Here is a 16,923-nt window from a genome sequence, read left to right as displayed (position 1 = left end):
AACAATGCTGAGTGCTGTGCTGGCCACTATCTAATTAGAATGTCTCGTGTAGTTGCTTCACATAATTAAACATAATGGAGCTGGAAACCATGTTCATCTTCAATGATAAGGACCGGGATTTCACAATCCTACTTAACTAAATACTCTTTTAGCTATCCCCTGGTCTAAATAATTTCATTATTTACTCACCCTCATATCATTCCAAACCAAACTTGAATGGTTCAAATATCATAGAACACAATACAAATATACTAAAATGTAGTCTGTATTTCACCAGCACCATTGTTGGGCGTAATCAAATTACAACGTAATTAGTTACTGTAATATAATTACTTTTTTAGTTAAAAAGGTGTGTACTTTATTACATTTAAAATGTTTGTAATAAGGTTACAGTTGCTGTCTTTCAGTTAATTTTATAAATTTTAAGTATAGTATAGGATTATGGTTATTTCTAATATATTATTTATGTAGAACTGATGAATTATGGCCTCATAATGAGTCATTGTGAAGTAGAAATGTGAGGTGAGTGTATGACTTGTGTGTAACAATGAACAAGGATGAAATATAAAAATTATTTTGAATTTGTTGAGCAGAAAAGTGTTTTGGAGAGTTAATGTTATGCGATTAATTTTTCAATTAAGTAATTAGTATAGTAATCTCACGACAATTTCAGGTAAATAATTTCTAATTTGTACAAATTTTAAGTAACCTACCCAACACTGTCCAGCAGTATATTCCAAGTCGTCTGATGCTATATGATAGCTTTGTGTGAGGAACATCTGAATCAGAAAAACGTTCCTCTCCATCATTGGTTTTAAATGTTTTTCACATAGACTACATTCACACAGCAGCTGTGTTGGCCCAAATCATTATGTTTTTATTTTTTTATTTTTACTTATCATATGGGGGAAAAAAATATGATACATATCTGATTTTTCCAATATGCCTTAAAGATGTATTATGTAAGATTCAGAAACCCTTGTTATTAATGACACCTGTGGTTGTTAAGTGAACTGCAGCCAGCTACCTGTTGCTCGTGCTCACGATTGTGCACACACTCCAGAGACTGAATGTGATTCACTGGCAGTGTATCAATTTAATAGACGTTATTTTGAATTTGTTAAGCGAAAAAAATAACTTTTCTGTGGGATGTTTAGAAAGTAACTTAAAAGAAAATTATTAGTAATTTGATTACTTTTATGACAAAGTAATCAGTAATGTCATTATAATATACAAGTTATTAGTAATCTGTAACGATTACTTTTGTGTACCTTACCCAACACTACCCTTTAGTATTAACAGTTAGATCTGATTCAATGTGATTTTTACATATGTCAACATTCATCATTTGCACACTTGATTTAGTAATATTACATTCTTGAGCTATGAATCACACCATGACTCCAAATGACTTCACTCATAAATACTACACTAGCCATCTTTTTCCATCACTTGCTGATATGTTATTAGATAAAAAATTCAAATAATGGCTAATTAAACTCTTAATTTACTTAATCCTTCATATTAAGTTTGTTATATGCATGTGGGTTAGTTTAGGAGCATCAACTCTTCAGACTGGGATCTGATATGAGCTACGTTTACAATGTTAATTAAAAAATTTGGATTTGGGCAAAAATAAATAATCAGATTTGGGCCACATTCAGGTGTGAACAAATGCATATTTTCAAATATGTCTCAAGGCAGGTTTGATGCTGGCTATTTCAAATAGTTCTCATTTGAATATGATGCGCTAAGTTTGAATATGGAAGCGTGAATGTGATTTGAGAGCTACGGTGGAGGGGAGTATTTTAAGAGGAATAGTCCAGATTCGATACAAGTTAAGTTTAATCAACAGATTTGTGTCTTAGTGTGAATTACCACAGAAATATATTTCGACTCATCCCACCTTTTTCTTTAAAAAAAAAAAAAAAAGCAAATATCGAGGAAATCCACTAAGGCACTTACAGTGGAAGTGAATGGGGCCAGTTTTTGGAGGGTTAAAAGGCAGGAAGTGAAGCTTATTCATTTCAAAAAGCACTTCCATTAATTGCTCTATTAAAACTTGTGTATTGTTTGAGCTGTAAATTTGTTTAAATTGAAATTTTTACAGTGGTTTTAGGGTTTGTTACATTACACCGTCATGGCAACGAAGTTGTAAAATTGGATATAACTTTACTCAGAAATGGTTAGTATGCAGTTTTGTCACAATAAAGTTAGCATGTACATTGTTTCCCTCTTGTGAATATACCCTTTCATTTCCATTGTAAGTGCCTCACTGTGACGCAGATTTTTGCTTTTTTAAAGAAAAGGAGGGACAAGGAAATTTTTGTTAGTTAATATTATGCCACAAATACTGTCGATTGAGCTTAACTTTTATTGAACATGGAAAAAAGGGCATAAGGACATCTTTTATTGTGCTTTAAGTGCTGCTTTTTGTCATTTTTGCAGCTTGACAGCTCCAGTTCCTATCCACTTTGGTTGTATGGAAAAGAGCCACATGAACATGCTCTAAAATAACTAAGAAAAAAAGTCAGACAGGTTTGTAACAATGTTAGAGTGAGTAAAATACAGAATTTTCATTTTTGGATGAACTATAACTTCAAATTAGCACAAACATTCCTTGCTTGAGGTTTGAACAAAAGCAGCATAACTGCATTTCTTAAATCGTTCTGAAATGACTATAGCTTTGACTGAACAGAAACCGATTTTGTGCAGCTCAGAAGTTCTGGGTCAAACAGAACTTGTGTTCTCTTCCATTGTGTTTTCTGATGGAGTGGGATGAAGAGTGCTCTGACCCAAATTTACGCTGGGAATTGCTAATGAACCCAATGCCACAATTCAATTTGGGTCAATTAATTCGGTGCCAAAATGGCCTGATGATAGTTACTAGATGGAGGTTAAAGGAGAAATCCATCAGGGATAACTCCACCAGCAGACCGTATACTCAAGGACCACGTGACCTGTTGTTGTCAAAAGTTCCCATCTGCAGCAACCCTCTGGCTCATTGGATGAATACCTAATTTGCTCTGCTCCTCTCAACCAATCAGGGTCCTCCGTGAGGAGTTATGATGTAATGCTCTCTGTGCAGTGTCTGGCAGCCTGCCAACAGGCGGTGGATTGTTGTGTTGGAGGAGTATGATTGGTCGGTGTGAGCTGGAACTGTGCCAGTTATTGACAAGGCAGTAAGGAGTGAAAACAATAACAGCTTGAAAGAGTGAATGAGGACCACTACATATCATTTAAGGTGGAGAGTGCAAAGGTGCACTCCACTCTTCACATTACTCATACTGGATAGAGCAGCTGGTAGAGCATCAGACTCTTAATCTGAGGGTCCAAGGTTCAAGTCCCTGTTGATAGGCACTCAGTTTACAGTGAGCTCAATCTGGCTTTGTTCCCTTCTAAATTAATGTTCTAAAATGTATAGTTAATATATTAATATTTAAATATTTATTTTATTTTAAAAAGTACAAAACATTTTCATGGTTCTGCCTGTACTATTTATTTTTGTAATAAAGTTCAGCATTATTTAACTTTAAATGTTGTTTTTTAATTCAGTATCAATTTTAAAAACTATCGGCCGATTAATCAGTTATCGGCCCAACGTAGTTATCGGTATCGGCAAAATCATATATCGGTCGTCCTCTATTTAAAATACACTCCTTTATAAATATATTTTTGTTTTATCTTTCATAACATCACTTCGTTTGAATATCTTAAACGGAATTTAACATTAGTGTCATTTATGACTACTAATGAATGCGTAAGCTCGTTATTATGTCGCAAGTAAATGAGTCATAAGTTTCCCTATGTTCAGTGGATGAACACCCTTGCTAGTGCCGAATTCATGTTCATGGTATACTGATTCACAGCACAGGGACATGGAGCACATCAATAAAATTAAAAACTACATAAGTGTATAAAACTGGCCATGAACCAAGCTAACAGCTCTCAGTTGTATCACAAGATGACAAACTTTGATTTGAAAAAGTATTTGATAATCGGACAAAAAGATGAAGGTACAAGACTGTGTACTAATTTATTGAGGGAGTTGACTACAATCTCATGAAACATTGAAGAAAAGCAGAACATGAATGGGATATTTACTTCCGGAATCAGAGTGTTGTGATCTATAGATGTGGCAAACACTCAAGAGTTGATTCTAGTCGAGTTTTATCTTAGCATGTTGCTAAGCTAATTACTTAATAGCTGTACTTTTCAGTACTGAATGAATTACATTTTGAATCAACATTTCTCTTGACTCATTCGTCATCTTGGACATTTTTTATTTTATATTTTAACTGCGACTGCTGCAGTACATTTTGATATATGCAGTACATATTTCGCTACCCTGTTTCGCTAACAGCATTTTTCCCCCCTGAAGTTTTTTGCTTGAAAAACAGTCATTGTTTGTCATGACCAGTTTCTCTCTGACCCTTAGAATTAAATAGAGTTTGATGGTTTATACTAATCTGCCTTTCAGACTTTATGTATTTGTTTGGATTGGATAATATCTTCATGCCAGTTCTTTTAAAAACAATACTGTAACTTAATCATTTTCATGACATTCGATTCCATTAATGGTTCTGGATGCAGATGCAGTAGAATGCTGATAGATCAACTAGTGGCATGAGTTTGGAGTGGGACTACCTTTTTGTTTCACCAATGGTGTTCTGGAAACCTTTTCGAAGGCTTTGCAATTTCGTTTGGTAGCACTACTAAAAGAGATGTCAGTGGAATTGTTAAAGGAATGTTCCAGGTTCTCAATACAAGTTAAGCTGAATCAACAGTATTTGTGGCATAATTTTGATTACAACAAAAATGTATTTAGACTTGTCCATCCTGTTCTTTAATAAAAGCAAGGTTACAGTAAAGCACATACAATGGAAGTGAACCAATTCTGTAAACATTAAAATACTCACTGTTTCAAAAGTATTGCCATAAGACGTAAACAAAATGTTTGTTAACATGATTGAAGTGTGATGTTCAAATTAAAATAAACCAAGGATGTTAATGGAATTGTTCATGTAAATCAGAACCAGACTACTTTCGATTCCCATCCCTTTTTTCCCCTCCTACTATGATGTAAACCTTCAGAAAGAGGAAGTAGCACATTAAGTGGGTTATTTATATTTATGCAGATCTTCAGGACAGAGGAGGGATTGCATACAGTAGTCTTTCATCCCATCCCCGCTGCAGCCCACTCATGGCTGGCCCTCTCCAAACCAGGTCCCTTTTTAAATGTTAATTCCTTTTTTCCGCTTCTCTGGGTCTCAGTGGCTCTCTCTCTCTCTCAGAGCCACATCCAAGAAACCAGTCATTCCAGGCCCCCCACCCCTTTCCGGCACTCTCCTTCTCTTTCATACTTTGCCTCTAAACAGCCAGTCCTTGTTGCTGGAGCCAAGTGCGATAACCCCGTACCTCGTTGTTTCAGGCAGGGCTTCGTGGGTGTTTTAGTCGCACCATAGGCCTGCTTGAAACATGATTAGAAAGCTGTCGTCTACAAGTAAATTGCCAAGTGTTTGTAATTTGAGAGAGGAGCAGGCAGCGTAGCTGAAATATTCTTTTGTGGTTTGTTTATTCTCTTATTCACTTCCTCCCTCAGGGTCAGCTCACCAGACAGCGGCCTGCACTCAACTTCAGCTCCCGGTAGTACAGACCCCGCTGCTGAGGAGCTCGGCCGCAAGTTCTGGGATGAACTCTGCCAAATCGGCCTTCCCGATGAAGTTAACGTTGAATCTTTGTTTGACCCCACTGGTTAGTATCCATGCTCTAGAGTCTGATTGGCTGTCGTAGCTGTTGTTTTTGAGTGGCTGATTGTGTTTACTGTTGCACCTGCAGGGCAGTGCTGCTCTCACCTGCGCTGTGCAGCGTGGTCACAGGGTGTATGCCATGGGGAGGGACAGTCGCTGCTGTACGTGGACAAAGCAATTGACTCAGGGAGCACAGAGGTAAGTGACAGACATTGTCTTTGAGCTCTAATTGGTGTGTTTGTATTCGCAAAATAGTTGTTGTCATCTTTTACCCCTTTTCTACTGACATGGTGCCAATCTGACCCCATTCCGCACATTTCAGACAAAAGACACGTACAACCGTTTTCCAGAATTGGTGTGTTTGGGGTTTTAGTGTAAACTAAAAGATTACAAGTTTAACTAAATGAAATAGTTACTCACTAGTTGGCTGGTAACTTTATTAGAAACATATCATGGTTTAAATAGAATTGTAAGAGCAACGTTCTGACCTGTGTTGATGTGAGTGACTTGAGCGTTTAACAGTCTACAAATACAAGAGAGCCCCATATATCTGGAATTACATCTTGTAGGGCCTTACATTACAATTACCTCACATACCATTGACATATAATGCAACAAGGGGTGCTGAAGTCAACTGAATATTAAGGCTTTCATCATCATTTATATATTTATATTGCCAGTTATCAAAAACAACATTTTCAGCCATACCACAAATTAAAAATATAAAAATATAAACTATGCTTTTGATCTCAAAATATGTTTCATTGATACACTCAGCTTATTTTGTATCTGTAATGTAATTGTAGCCGAATGTGTATCAAAAATGTTCATGCTATATAGAATTTATTGATATTTTTTAAATATTGATCGATTTAATCTTAATACTTTAGCAACACTCCTGAGCAGAGGTTTGTCAAGCACCAGCACCATTTCGATGGTAAAGAGCTATTAGTGGTGTTAAGTAGGCTCATGTGTGTTATGTTTCAGCATATCTGTATATTTGAATGCTATGAAGATTTAAGTTATAATGTTCACTGGGACCTATTTATGTAAAGGAAAGACAAACGCACTCATTTTTTATTTAAATATTCAGAGTTAATCATGAATGGGGTTATTATTGGCAATAGAAGAGACTGGAGAGGTTTTGTCAGTCCCCGTTCTCTAAAATATTTTCTAATTAGGAGCCAAGCAGTTCACAACTGCTACAGCCATTTCTCTTGTGCGACTCGACTAATTAACACAATGCAATGTGGCAGAGAGGCGTGCTGAACACAGGCAGGAAAAGCACATTAGGAGTAATTAATACATTTTTACATCGGCCTATTCTCTTCACCTGGGATCTGATTCTCAAGGATATACAGATTGCATCTATGTACTGGTAAAATATGTTGATTATAGTCCAGTAAATCTGTAAAAAACCCAGAAGCCCGAGTAGAAGCTTAGGAAGTGCTGTCAATGAAATTAAAGTGATTGTGGTTCTTGCTGTTTGAGATGAGTAATATTTCAGAGGACTGTATTGTCTCTCTTCTGCACTCTCTAATCTGATTTGTTTGACACAATATTTTACCAAGAAGGAAGTTTCAAAATAAGCTAACTTTAAAAAAAAAAAAAACAATGCTTTTCTTTTGTGGGTAAAAAAAGTTATTTAATATGCATGAATTAAAATGGGGAAGACTCCAACAAGATCAGAATACCAATAGTAATACCAAAATAAGAATCAAAATGTTACAAGGAATGCCATACTTGTATTTGCTTGAAAGTTCACAAAGACGCCATCATGTCTCCTCATCCAACTCCTTGATGACAAAAATCCTCAGTGCCCCCCAGTAGACATAATTGTAACTGCGAGATTTGGAGAGAGATGAAGATGTAAAGAACAGGATCAGGTTTTACCCATGCTGTGTTAGAATTTGAACGTTAGACACATCAAACATTTTATTCTCTGGCAAGGTATTTTGCATAAATTCAAGCTTTATTATCAATTGCATGGAAATACAGCATGCATCAGTTATTGCTGGCAATGAAATGTGTTTTTGCATGCTGGAGGGGATAACAAAAAAAGGAAAGATGCAGAGTATCACATTAAAATAGTTGCACTGCTGCTTGGCTGTTTTGCAGTCTTATCGTTTGCAGGTAGAGTCTGTTCTCTAATCCACTGGACTTTGATGAATGCCACAGTACAGTTCGCCAGACAGTAGGGAAGGGAACAGTTTTTGATTGGGGTGACTGGGGCTTTGAAGATAGACGTGGCCTTCTTAAGACATCTATCTGAGTTGATATCTTGAATATTTGGGTGCTCGCCGCCAGTAAGGATATTCTCAGTGCTGTTCCTGTTGAAGGTGGCCTATATTTGCTAAAGAAAAACAAACTTATTTGGCCTACTGTGAAAGAATCAGTGCTGACACGCCACTTCTGACGCTTTTATGTTGGTGTGGTTAAGTCTGGGTTCTCTGTAATCTGCTATAATTTACCATTGCTTTACTCTAGCAGCATAGGTTCCACGCAGAAGTATAAATCGACATTTAAGCGCCATTTAGGGTCATGTAGATAAACAGTATCCCATAGTACTTCTGAAATCACAGCGTAAATGCATTCCACATACTAAATGACCAAGACACAAACCAGCTGACAGAGTCCACAGTCATCTGGCACCTTATTGCATCTTTCATCACTAGCCTGCTCCTTTTGGAGTTCTGCCATCATGCCTTTTTGTTTAGAGAATTTAAATGAGGGAACACTGCTCTACTTTATAATGGTGTCCTTTGTGTTTTGGCACCAATAAAGTATCAGCTGTAGCTTTTCCCCCCCAATGAAGGATGTGTCTAAAAAGATGGATTCATTTGTTTAATACATTATTTGAGGCAAACATGGAAGAGCTACTCAACACCCATTCAGCTCTGAGATTATACAACGGGATGTTCAGAGTGATTCAGAAAAAGGGCATAATACTGTAGGCAGAGGCTGCTGTCAGCCCCAGAGGAGTCACCGCCTGGGCGATAATTGCTTAAAGCTTGGTGTTAAAAGGTATTTGCAGATTGTTGCATTTGGGCCTTAGGCCAATGGTTTTTAAAGCATGAAAGACTGCTGACTAGAGAGATTTTTTAGTTTAAGGCCCTTTTCTCAGTCCCTGCCGTCCTCTATTATTCAAAGTGTGAGTGTTTTTCCATGGTGGTGATTGAAATGTCTGGCCAGTTTTTATCTTTGCCCTTATTTTGAATGGCATTTGCCTTGATCCTGAATGCTTTACTGGATGTATTAGAACCAATAAAACGGGTAACGACCAAAGGGTCCTCTGAGAGGAGCACTTCATTATGGTGGCCTTGCCTGTGGGGGTTTACAATTTTGTAGCACAAATTCAGCATAAGATTACTACAATAGTGATGTGATTAACAGAGTAAAATTACAAAGGATTTTTCGCACCAACATTATTCAAATAGAGTGTGAAAAGAAGCTCATTCACATGCTTTAGTGCAAAACACACTGAAGGTCAACAGTTTGGACACTTATCATTCTTTACACTTACTTAAGGACAGGAATTTTATAGTGACCAAAAAATCGCCGTTCCATGTACGATCTGAAACTTAATTGTCCTTTTTCTCCGCCACCGTACAGCAATTCCAAATAAACTTGTTCAGGTTGTTCACAAGTAACATTTATCTTTAACAACACTATCAAATTCAGTAGCAGGCACGACAAAGCTGCTACAACATGGGCCGCCATCTTAATTGTTTATCACATGACACAGCACAGTACCATCATCGTTTTCAGATTTCCCCCTGTCCAAACTATAACGCAAACACGGCATTTTCAAATGTGTCCACTTGAGAGAGTATTTTCGAAAAGCTCCATTTACGCTGTCAAAAACACTGTCTCAGACCCAAATAATATGATATGTAGTGGTGGTGGCATTGTGGGCTAAAGCACAGAACTGGTAAGCAGAAGGTTGTCTGTTCGATTCCCACAGTCACCACCATTGTGTCCATGAGCAAGTCACTTAACTCCAGGTCGCTCCGGGGCAATAAAAGCATCTGCCAAATGCATAAATGTAAATGTAATGTGAACAGAGGCCAACGGGAGCATAGAGATGGTGGAGGAAATTATCTCTGTTTTGGTGCAAGCAGTCAAACCATGTGTTAAAGCACCCTTAAATGTAATGTCTTTTTTTTTTAGTGCTGTGCATACTGTAAGCGCCTTGGAGCCTCTATTAAGTGCTGTGAAGAGAGCTGTGGGCGCTCTTATCATTACCCCTGTGCAGCTGCTGCCGGAACCTTCCAGGACATAAAGAGATACACCCTCCTCTGCCCCGACCACATACAACAAGCCCTCGTACGATGTGAGTTGCGCACACACACACACAGATGTTTCTAATGAGTACATGAGAAATTGATGGGGCTTAGTATGAAGTGATATAGCGGACAAAATGTATTAAATATAGGTGAAAGGGACTGTTGACATTTAAATTAGTATTTCATGTTGTATTTCATTTCAATTTTCATTTCAAGGCGTAATTCGTTCTTTATTACATGTTTTTTATTTTATATAAAATAATTTTGTGCCTTATGCTCTCATTTCATTGTATTTTTATTTGTTTAATTAAACATTTCATTAAATATTTACAGTAATTATTTCATTATGTATTTAATTACATTTAGTCTAAATTGTGATACATGTAATGCTGAAATGGTTACAGAATAGATGTCTTTTTACAGTTGAAGATGTATTATATTTGAACTCTCTTATTATTTCATTGGGTCTTTTTCTCTCTTTAGCGAAAGATGCCGCAAAGTGTGTGGCATGTGGCAATGCCGGAGATGTGTTAGACCAGCTGTTCTGCTGTACGTGTGGTCATCATTACCATGGCATCTGTCTGGACATCACAGTCACACCACTCAAGCGAGCAGGCTGGCAGTGCCCTGAATGTAAAGTCTGCCTCACATGCAAGTGAGTATCCAGATCACCTGTACATTAGTTTCTCATCACTGATCCTGTTTGCAGAATTCCACATGATTTGAATGCATATAATTCTGAAAATTATGTCATCTATACATACAGTGGCAAGAAAGATTATGTGAACCCTAGCTGGTTTTCTGCATTAATTGGTCATAAAATGTGATCTCATCTTCATCAAAGTCACAGTATAGACAAACAACAATGTGCTTAAGTTTACAACACACAAACAATTTCTTTATTGAACACGTCACATTAAACATTCACAGTGCTGTGGAAAATGTAAGTAAACCCTTGGATTTAAAAACAGGCCGATCATCCTTTGGCAGCAGTAACCTCAACCAAGCGTTCCCGGTAGCTGCGGATTAGACCTGCACAACATTCAGAAAGAATTTTGGAGCATTCTTCCGTAAAGAACTGCTTCAGCTCAGATATATTTTTATATGTCTGTGCGAATGGCTCTCTTGAGATCATTCCACAGCATCTCTATTGGGCTAAGTTCTGAGCTCTGACGGGGCCACTCCAAAATGTTGATTTTCTTTTTTGGAAAGCCATTCTGAAGTGGATTTAATTAAATGTCCTGCTGCATCACCCAACTTCTACTGAGCCACGCTGACATTTTCACGTTGGATATTTTGATAAACTTGTGAATTCATTGTTCCTTCGAACATGGCAAACTGTCCAGGCAGCAAAGCAGCCCCAAATCATGATGCTCCCTCCACCGTACTTCACTGTTGGGATGACATTTTCATGTTTGTATGCGGTGCCCTTTTATACACCATAAGTAGTGCTGTTTGTTCTTCCCAAACAATCCAACCTTAATTTCATCAGTCCAAAAAATATTTTCCCAGCAGCATTGTGGAGTGTCAAGGTGGTCTTTGGCAAACTTCAGGCATGCAGGTATGTTTTTGTTAGAAAGCAGCAGCTTCCTTTGTGGTGTCCTGTCATGGACACCATGCCTGTTTTATTTTTCCTTATAGTAGACTTGTGATATTAACCAGTTGCAATGATTCCTTTAAGTTTTTAGCTGTCACTCTAGGTTACTTTTTTACCTCATTGAGCATTCTGTGGTGTGCTTTTTGAGTCATCTTGGCTGGACGGTCACTTCTAGGGAGAGTAGCCACAGTACAACCGTGGCCAAAAGTATTGGCAGTAACATACATTTTGAGTTTTGCAAAGTTTGCTGCTTCTGTATTGCTCGTGGATCATTGGGAGAAGTTGCTCTTGCAGGATGTTTTGATCCCATTCTTTATTCATAGCAGTGTTTTTGGGCAGAATTGTGAGAGAGCCTCTCCCTTGGATGAAAAGCAACCCCACACATGGATGGTCTCAGGATGCTTCACTGTTGGCATGACACAGGACTCATGGTAGCATTCACCTAGGGGGCTTCATCAGTCTGTCCTTGATGTTTTTCTTGGAGAGAATTGGCTTCTTTGCTGCCCTTCTTGACACCAGGCCATTGTCCAAAAGTCTTTGCCTCACTGTGTGTGCAGATGCACTCACACCAACCTGCTGCCAATATTGAGCAAGCTCTGCCCTGGTGGTGACACGATTCCATAGCTGACTCCTCAAGAGGAAACGGTCCTGGCGCTTGCTGGACACTCTGGGACGTCCTGAAGCCTACTTCACTGCAGTTGAAACTCTCTCCTTGAAGTTCTTGATGATTCGGTAAATGGTTCTTTCAGGTGCAATATTCTTTGCAGCAATTTCCTTGCATGTGAGGCCATTTTGATGCAAAGCAATGATGGCTGCATTTCTTTCATTAGAGGTAACCATTGCTAACACGAATACAATGATTGAAAGCACTACTTCCCTCCATTTGTAGCAATCAGTCTGCTCTTATAATCCAGTCAGAATGATAGAGTGATTTCACCTGACTAGTACTCGTTCACACTTTCCCAGGTGCTGCTGATATGATTAGTGAAATTATGTTGGCTGGTCATTTTGTGCCAGGACCAAAAAACAGTGAAATTTGGGTTTTTGTGATAAAGTAAATTATTTTGGCCAATGAAGCTTTTTGCAATTATTTAAAATGCATCTGATCACTCTGCACAATAATCTAGAAACAATGTGAATCAACACCACAACAACTGAAGCGAACACAAAATTTATGTCACTGCCAATACTTTTGGCCACGGCTGTACTAAATCGTCTCCATTTATAGCCAATTTGTCTAACTGTGGACAGATGAATATCGAAGCTCTTCGAGATAACTTTGTAACCCTTTTATAGCTATATGCAAAGAAACAATTCTTGATCATAGGTCTTCTGAAATCTCTTAGCTAGGTATGGTACACGCCAGTAGATGCATCTTGTAAATGGCTTAAAGAGTGCTTTTTAAAAGTTAAAGTCGCTCTAACCCACACATCCAATCTCATTTCATTAATTGGAGGCCAGGTTTGCCAGCCCCTGACACATTTCAGGCATGTTTCTGAAGTCCCTGAAAACTGCAGTTGTCAAGCCCCTTCTAAAAAAGCAAACTGGATAACTACATTATATTAAACAACTACAGACCAGTCTCAAATCTTCCTTTAATAGGCATTATCATTAAAAAGGTTTTCAATCATCTGAACAAATTCTTAAACTCAAATAGCTACTTGGAAAAATTCCAGTCTGGTTTCCGAACGCATCACAGCACAGAGATATGGCGCTCATAATGATACTTAATGATATTTGCCTAAATACTGGTTCAGGCAAAATATCAGTGCTGGTAATATCTTAGTGATGCCTTTGACAGTGTTGACCCTAACATTCTCCTAGACAGATTGGAAAACTGGGTAGGTCTCTCTGGGATGGTCCTCAGCTGGTTCAGGTCATATCTAGATAGGAGGGTTACTATGTGAACATAGGGAACTATTAATCTGAGTGGACATCCATGACTTGTGGAGTCCCACAAGGCTCAATTCTTGCACCGCTCCTGTTCAACTTGTATAAGCTCCCACTAGGCCAAATTATGAAAGAGAACCAAACTGCATGTCATAGCTATGCAGATGATACCCAGACAATACCTAGCCCTATCGCCAAATGACTGCAGTCCCATAGACTCTATGTGCCTGTGCATTGATGAAATTACAAGTTGAATGTGTTGAAACTTCCTTCAGTTAAACAATGACAAGACAGAGGTCACTGTGTTTGGCAACAAAGGTGAAATTCCCAAGGTGAACAGGTGAACACATACCTTGACTCCAAGAGTCTAAAGACAAAAGATCAAGTAAGGAATCTTGGTGTCATTTTGGAGTCACACCTTAGTTTCAGTAGTCTCAACTAAATCAGCCTACAATCATCTCAGAAATATAGCAAGAATGATATGTTTTGTATGCAGTCAAGACTTAGAGAAACTTGTTCATGCATTTTTCACCAGTAGGGTGGACTACTGCAATGCACTCCTCACCGACCTTCCCAAAAACACCATTAGACAGCTGCAGCTCATTCAAAATGCTGCTGCCAGGATTCTCACCCAAACCAAAAAATCTGAACGTATTTATCCAGTCCTGATATCTTTACACTGGCTTCCAGTTCCATTTAGAATTGATTTTAAAGTACTATTACTAATTTATAAATCACTGAATGACATAGGACCTAAATACATTGCAGATATGCTTGTTGAATATAAACCTAACAGACCTCTAAATCATTAGGATCAAGTCAGTTAGAAATACCATGGATTCACTCAAAACAAGGTGAGACTGCATTTGCTATTATGCCACTCGCAGATGGAACCAGCTTCCAGAAGAGATCAGATGTGCTCCAACAGTAGCCACATTCAAGTCCAGACTGAAGACAGATCTGTTTTTCTGTGCATTTATTCACTCATTCGCTCTTTGAATTGCCATTGTGTTTGAAATATGCTATATAAATAAACTTGCCTTGCATTGCAGCCGGACAGCAATGATGCGTGTAAAACAATAAACATCCACTGTATAATGCAAGGATGTTGCAAAGTATTTTATTAAAGCATCTCTAATGTTACAGTCTTCTTGGTATGATTTCCATGTGTTGTGGAGTTTCTCATTTGTAGGCCGCATTGGATAAAATCATCTGCTAAATTAATAAATGTAAATGTAATATTTAAAATCTGTGGTGTTAAACATTCTGGCACAAGTTGTTAGAGGGATGTTAATGAACCGTCTCTGAATCATTGACTCTGCAGGAATATTTCCCTGTTGTTATGAAATATTCTCTGATATTTTCTGCTTGTTTCCTCCTCTTAAACTCCTCAGAAAAACACACACATTAAAGGCATGTAACACCAGAGGAAATGGATCTCTGTGAATTAGTTGCAGGGAGATGAAAAAACAGCTCTGAATGAAATTCCCTAAGGGAGGTTGTGTCTTCGTCCACTGCTCAGATACTGTAACACTCAATACCATCATATTATTTAACCTGATACTTGTTAAAGCAAAACAACCATTAAGCTGAGCTTGACAAAGGTAACATGGAACTGAAGGAAAACAAATACAGTGTTCCTATTAATTAACAATTAATTTTCAGTTATGTCTCGACTCACACAGACTCTGTATACTTTTGCTTTTGGCAGATAGTATGTGCACCTTGGTGTAAATAGTAACACATATGTGGGTAAATGTGTGGACTTCTAGAAAGTAAAGACTCGCAAAACATTTTTCACACTCTTACTAGTTATTTGACATAAAAGGTACTTTAAAAAGTATGTTTTAATGTGACATTCATATATACCAAATGGTAAAAAAATTAAAACAAATAAGAGTTTTGGTGAAAATCAACCCCTGTGGCATGAAATGGCCCAAATTTGGTAAACATAAAAACAGAGTATATAACAATATTTTAACATAAAAATATTACTTGCATTTTCTATTTTTAATTATGGGATTTTAGCCTTTTAATTCAGGATAAAGTCACAAGATGGATGCAAACTTGAGGTATCCAGAACATAATTTTTGAGCATGTGCACATCCCTACAGGTCTCTTCGCCAACATCGGATTTGCATTTTGTCATAGTGTCTTTGTGCACTAAGGGGGTTGAAATGGCTGCACCAGGGTGCAAATGGCCACTCCATATATACAGTGGCAAGAAAAAGTATGTAAACCCTTTGGAATTAGCTGGATTAATTGGTCATAAAATGTGATCTCATCTTCAAAGTCAGAAGTATAGACCTACACAATGTGCTTAAGCTAACAACACACACAAAATTATCTTTTAAAGTCTTTATTTAACATATCCCATTAAACATTCACAGTGCTGTGGAAAAAGTGAGCAAATCCCTAAGCTCAACAAATGTCAACAGAAGCTAATTATAGTAAGGCATTGACTATTTCAAATAAATCTTTTTGTAAACATCCAAAAAATTATGACCACCTGCCTAATATGCTTTTGGTTCTTTACGTGTCACTAAAACAGCACCAACCCGCCAAGGCTGTGAATTTGGAGGCCAGAGCAACACTTTGAACTCTTGATCATGTTCCTCAAACCATTCCCAAATAATGTGTGCAGTGTGGCAGGGTACATTATCCTGCTGAAAGAGGCCACTGCCATCAGGAATACCATTGTCATGAAGGGGTGTACCTGGTCTGCAACAATGTTTAGGTAAGTGGCACGTGTCAAATTGACGTCCAAATGAATGGCCGGACCCAGAGCTTTCCAGCAGAACATTGCCCAGTGCATCACACTCCCTCCACCAGTTTGTCGTCTTCCCATGGTGCATCCTGGTGCCATCTCTTCCTCAGGTTAACGGCACACACGTACACGGCTGTCCATGTGATGTAAAAGAAATGCGACTCATCGGACAAGACAACCATATTCCACTGCTCCAAGGTCCAGTTCCGACGCTCACGTGCCCATTATAGGCACTTTTGACGGGGGACAGGGTTCATCATGGGCACTCTGACTGGTCTGCGTCTATGCAGCCCCATACGCAGCAGAATGTGTTTTGACACAATCCTCCCTTAACCATCGTTACAATTTTCAGTGACGTGTGCCACAGTAGACCTTGTGCATCGATGAGTCCTGTGAGCCCAACACCCTGTCACCAGTTTTTAGTTTGTCACACCTCGGAACACTGTCTGTAGATACTCACCACTGCTGACCAGGACCACCCCACAAGCTTTGCCGTTTCAGAGATTCTCTGACCCAGTCATTTGACCATAACAATTTGGACCTTGTCAAAGTCGCTCAGGTCTTTACTCTTGCCCATTTCTCCTGCATTCAACAGGCTGACTATTATCATCTAATTTACCCAGACCTTGACAT

The 16,923-nt window shown here is 38.3% G+C and overlaps 1 protein-coding gene across 1 annotated transcript in view; it reads left to right on the top strand.

Annotated features, from left to right (window-relative positions):
• LOC127634477 (histone-lysine N-methyltransferase 2C-like) overlaps nucleotides 1–16,923 on the top strand; it is a 232,070-nt gene that overhangs the window by 107,750 nt on the left and 107,397 nt on the right. The window contains 4 exon segments of the mRNA XM_052114063.1: nucleotides 5,603–5,754; nucleotides 5,839–5,948; nucleotides 9,921–10,083; nucleotides 10,520–10,691. Of these exon segments, the coding sequence (XP_051970023.1) occupies nucleotides 5,603–5,754; nucleotides 5,839–5,948; nucleotides 9,921–10,083; nucleotides 10,520–10,691 (597 nt within the window).

The sequence above is a fragment of the Xyrauchen texanus genome, chromosome 41 (assembly GCF_025860055.1).
Source record: "Xyrauchen texanus isolate HMW12.3.18 chromosome 41, RBS_HiC_50CHRs, whole genome shotgun sequence".
Taxonomy (NCBI): Eukaryota; Metazoa; Chordata; class Actinopteri; order Cypriniformes; family Catostomidae; genus Xyrauchen; species Xyrauchen texanus.
Note: the sequence above shows the minus strand (reverse complement) of the source record. Positions and strands in the feature narration are given on the sequence as shown.